The sequence below is a fragment of the Oxyura jamaicensis genome, chromosome 7, assembly GCF_011077185.1.
Source record: "Oxyura jamaicensis isolate SHBP4307 breed ruddy duck chromosome 7, BPBGC_Ojam_1.0, whole genome shotgun sequence".
NCBI classification, from domain to species: domain Eukaryota; kingdom Metazoa; phylum Chordata; class Aves; order Anseriformes; family Anatidae; genus Oxyura; species Oxyura jamaicensis.
In genome coordinates, this window is record NC_048899.1 from 30,284,105 (window position 1) to 30,288,602 (window position 4,498).

General features: G+C 48.1%; 1 protein-coding gene across 2 annotated transcripts in view; it reads right to left on the reverse strand.

Annotated features, from left to right (window-relative positions):
• MARCO (macrophage receptor with collagenous structure) overlaps positions 1-3,473 on the reverse strand; it is a 10,345-nt gene extending 6,872 nt beyond the window's left edge. Inside the window, exons 1-4 of one of the 2 annotated variants that reach the window (XM_035332205.1) lie at positions 3,158-3,473; positions 1,117-1,218; positions 575-790; positions 159-194 (exon numbers count right to left, since the gene is read on the reverse strand). In XM_035332205.1, the coding sequence (XP_035188096.1) occupies positions 159-194; positions 575-790; positions 1,117-1,218; positions 3,158-3,350 (547 nt within the window). In that variant the 5' untranslated portion in view covers positions 3,351-3,473. Of the gene's footprint in view, positions 1-158; positions 195-574; positions 791-1,116; positions 1,219-2,286; positions 2,504-3,157 lie in introns of those variants that run through there. The other variant, XM_035332206.1, reaches the window with a different exon arrangement.
• Between the last annotated feature and the right edge of the window lie 1,025 nt (positions 3,474-4,498).

A 4,498-nucleotide genomic window follows, 5' to 3' on the forward strand; every position in this document is an offset into this window, starting at 1 on the left:
AAAGAAAGAAAGAAAGAAAGAAAGAAAGAAAGAAAGAAAGAAAGAAAAAAAGAAAGAAAAAAAGAAAAAAAGAAAAAAAAAAGAAAAAAAGAAAAAAAAGAAAAAAAGAAAAAAAGAAAAAAAGAGAAAAGTTTCTTATGGCTCATCTACCTACATACCTGGTGGACCAGGATCTCCTTTGCGTCCAGGAGGCCCTGAAATAAATATTTAATGGATACTTTTCATTAGTCATTACTCAGGAAAGGACATACTGATAAGTCAGGGCTGAAGACAGCAGCTTTTTGGAGGGCACTGAGTTACAGGAGAGGAGAGCAGCCCTCAGCCCCACACACAGCTGCAGGGGGAGCCAAGTGAAGCACATGGCAGTGCTCTGGCTTCTCCAGCTGCACCAGCTTCATGGACAGCATCCGACCCTGGGCACTGGAGCATTGCTAACTACTTCACAGGAAGACCAAATATTGCCCAGGTTATTCCTTCAGAATTAGATATTCCCTGGTTTGGCCCAGACTTGCTGGTGGTGCAGAAGAACCAGGTCTCCCCACTGAACAGCCAGCATGGAGAAATGGAGCCATACCTGCAACCAGGCTGATGTTGCTCATCATCGTCACCAAGTTTGCATTGCTGTTTTTAATGATGATGATTTCTTCTTCTATGCTTCTCCTCCAGTTTTCTTCATGTCGCACGTCCCCCTCCAAAAGAAGGTTGTTGGCATAGGACCTTCCCAGCACCCCTTCTGCATAGGACACATTATTTTCTTGACGTTTCAACATCTCCTCCTCCATCTTAAACACTGAGGAAACAAAACATCCATGCAGTGAATGTTCCCTGCTTGATCCAGCTGGGAAATGGCTGGCCAGCAGAGCAGCTCCATGGTACCCGTGCAGTTAAGTACCACCAACGGGTGACCAGGAGGCTGTTTTCACATGCTGGTCTGGGCTGCAGCCAGGGGTGCAGACGTTTGGACCCAGGGGAGATGCAAAGCACATGTATGGGTTGGGGATTGGCTTCCTGCAGATAGATTGACTGTCTGTATGCTCACCCCCCTCACCCATGCACTCCCAGAGCACCCAGCAAAGCTCCTTTGGATGCCAAGGCTGCAGTAGGTGGAAGCATTACCTTTGTATGCCAGCAGCCCCTGGCCGACCGTCAGCAGCAGCAGGTAAATGCAAAGGGCAGTCCGAGCACAACATTTGGATGGCTTTCTTTGGCTTCGAGGCTCTAAAAATCAACAGAAGTAGGACAAACATCCTCTCACATCTCTCCCATTACAAACTCTGCTTGTTTCCAGCCATTTTAGGCCTGGCCATTCTAAATCCTCAATACTTTCCAGTGGCAGGGAACCCTGCAAGGCTGCTGGGTCCCACGAACCTTGCAGGCTGCCTTCCTCTGCCCCATGAACTGACCCAAGCTGTGCACTGTGATACACCCTTGGCACCTTTTCCTTAGCTGGTTTAACCAGCTTGCTTCTGTCAGGACCTAATCCAGCCTGTGACAGTACGAGCAGAGCAGTTGTCCCCTTTCTGCATCAACAAACTCCCCGTTTCCATCACGTTTATTTGTCCCAGGCTGCCACTCGAGGAGGGCTGCTCAGAGCACATGCTCTCCCTCCCCAGGGACCTGCATACCTGTGGCTCCAACAGTGATGCAAGTGCACATCGACACAAATGAGAAATCAATAACAACCTGAACTGCGGAACACATGAAAACAAGTTGTAACATTTAAAACAAATTGTCACCAAAAAGCATAAAAGAAATGGACTGCTTTGTCAAATTTGGCCTTTAAGGAGAGAAAAAAAAAGTATTTTTGAAGCATTAATAATTACTTCAGACATGCAATAAGTTACTCTTAATTGAGTTTTTTTTTTTTTTCAAAGTAATGTAATGAGGAGTTTAAAGTCTTAGCTTGAACAGAGTACAAAGATTTAATTAGTTCTACAATAGAATGATTTAGTCAGCAATAAAGTATTTATATTCAGCTAAAAATTCATAAACTTTTCTTCTTTTTTATTGGATCTTGTGCTTTCAGTATCTTAACTATTAAGACATGACAGTTTGACTCAGTGAAATTAGGCATTTTCTGAAACAGGGAGAGAACTATTTTATGATGCTCAGCATCAGCTTTGGCTGGAAAGGACAATTTCATATACTGCTCTTTTTAAATGGTCAGCTAATTTAGTAGCATAATTCTTGTGAAAAGCATTTAATAGTCAGTATAAATACATCATTTCCTTTTTATGTTTCTCATAATAAAATCCACATCAATCCATTTAATAAAAGAAACCTTACCACTTATCTGAAAGGTTGTAGTAGCAGCTGAAGCAAACCCAATCTTGTCTGAAATACTGAAAGTGCTCATATCACTTGAATTTCCCTCTCCTCCGTATCCGTCTTTAATTTTCATTTGTGGCTGACCTAGATCCTTGTCAGACTGGGGGGCAACAGAGAACTGAAGGGACTTCGTATCTGCCTCCTGATTTGATATGCTTTCTGATATGCTTTTCCTATCCACTCAGTTTTTATAGACTGGTGAGAACTCTGATGTGGTAATTTGAACAGTTCCTCAAAACTTCCTGCAGCTGAGATGTTCAGCTGCCCTTCCCTGCTCACTCACCACATCCACAGAGCCTCGAGCGTGGTCCTGCAAGAAGTTCAGCCCTGAGTTATGAAACATCTTTGCACTTCAGGAGGGTTGCATGCCAAGTGGCTCTTTGGCTCCTACCACAAGTAAACCTCCTCCAGGAGGAAAGGAGACCCCTGGTTCAATGTCAGCTTCAAGAACCATCCTCTGGGAGGACAGGTGAAGTCCTGCATGGCGATAAACCCCATGCTAATTGGCACCAATATGGTGATTTATGACTGAAATGCAAGGAGGAAAAGCATCAGGGGGATGCTTTTGTAAGCATCCCCCTTTTTAGTCCTTTTTGTAAGGACAAGCGAGTGATGGTGGGGTGAGGGCAGCTTAAGCCAAAGTGGGCTTAGGGTGTAATGGAGGAGAGACACTCACAACCTCCTACTGAGGCTCTCTCCAGCCCCCAAAATCCTTCACCCAATTCCACAGACACCATTTCCACCACCTCTCCACCTCACCCACGCCCTGTACATCTCAGTCCCATCTCCGAAATCTGTGCCGGGGCTGGCACAGAAGGAAGTGACTCACCCAGGCCGTAAGGCGAGAGCCGTCGGTAGGTGCTGGGCAGAGTCCTGCGCGCCCACGTTGCCACTGCCACCCGCTGTCCCCTCTGAGGCACAGAGGAACCACCATCACAGGGTCCCCTCCCCGATGGCAGGTGTGTGCCCGTCCATGGCCCTGATGAGTCCTCACTGCTTTCGGTGGCCATGGGAGAGAGCATGGCATCTACTTGGGGCGCAGGCAGCTGGAAGTCCTCACCCGCACGGCCCGGTGTAGCGAGACCCTCGCTTCTGCACCTGCCGCCTTTCTCTCTAAAAGGCTTAGACCAAAAATAAGTGGGGATTTTGAAATCGACTTCTGCGTTCGCCTTTCAAACACGCAGCTGTGACCTAGGTTGGCACCAACAGAGAGGAAGAGGATCTCCCTGCTATTAGTGTGGCTGGAGAGGTTACCACCGATCTGCGGAGTCACAGGAACCACCCATGCATGCTCTCCTTTTGTGGCATCGCCATCACAGGGGGTGAGGACTCACATCCAGCCCACCTCTAATGGTGTGAAGCCACTTCTGGCTGGGCCAGGTGAAGGGCTGGGCATGGCTGCAGGTGGATGTTTATAGTGACGGATGTCATTCAGGTGCAGCACACAGCAGAGCTGCAGCACAAAGTCTTTTAGCCACATAGTCCTGATCCTCACTGCTCCAGGGTTCAAAGTCCAGTTCTACACTTGGCTACTGCAGGGAAGTCAATAGCAAAGCCATGATCCTGCCCAACTCCAGCTGCCAACCTTGGCTGCCCACCCAGGTGGTCAAGCCTGATTCTCCTGCACCTGGCTGCCTGGGAACATTGCCGTGTATATCCATCTGGATGTCAGCCTCTGCGAACCGGTGGCAGATTTCCCTATTTTTTCCCTATATTCACGTGGCAGTGAGTGTCTCGGCCATGCTACCAGTATCAGAGATCATGCACTGCCACGCTCGCTTGGCCTCTGCCACCTCCCACTTTCTGCTGTCATCCATTTCTTGCTGCCCCACCACTGGCTGCAGCAGCAGACTGACTTTGGTTGTGCAATCAGGGTTACTAACTCAGGGAAGAAAAAAGAAAAGAAACTGCTGATTCAGTGTGGTCTCCTGGGACCGAGGGTTTGCTGAAACAATATGATTATTAATAGAACAGCAGTTTCCAGCACATTATGGGACATGTCTGCTGGGCCATCGACCTCGCCCTCCAGGCTCTCAGCCTCCTCTCCCTCCTGATGCTCCTCCTGCCTCTCTTGAAATGCTCTGCCGAAGTCTTGGGGAACAGCATGAAGTCCTCCTGCTCACCCTAGCCCTTCCCTTCCCATGCTGTGATGCTGGTGGCTCACACTGGG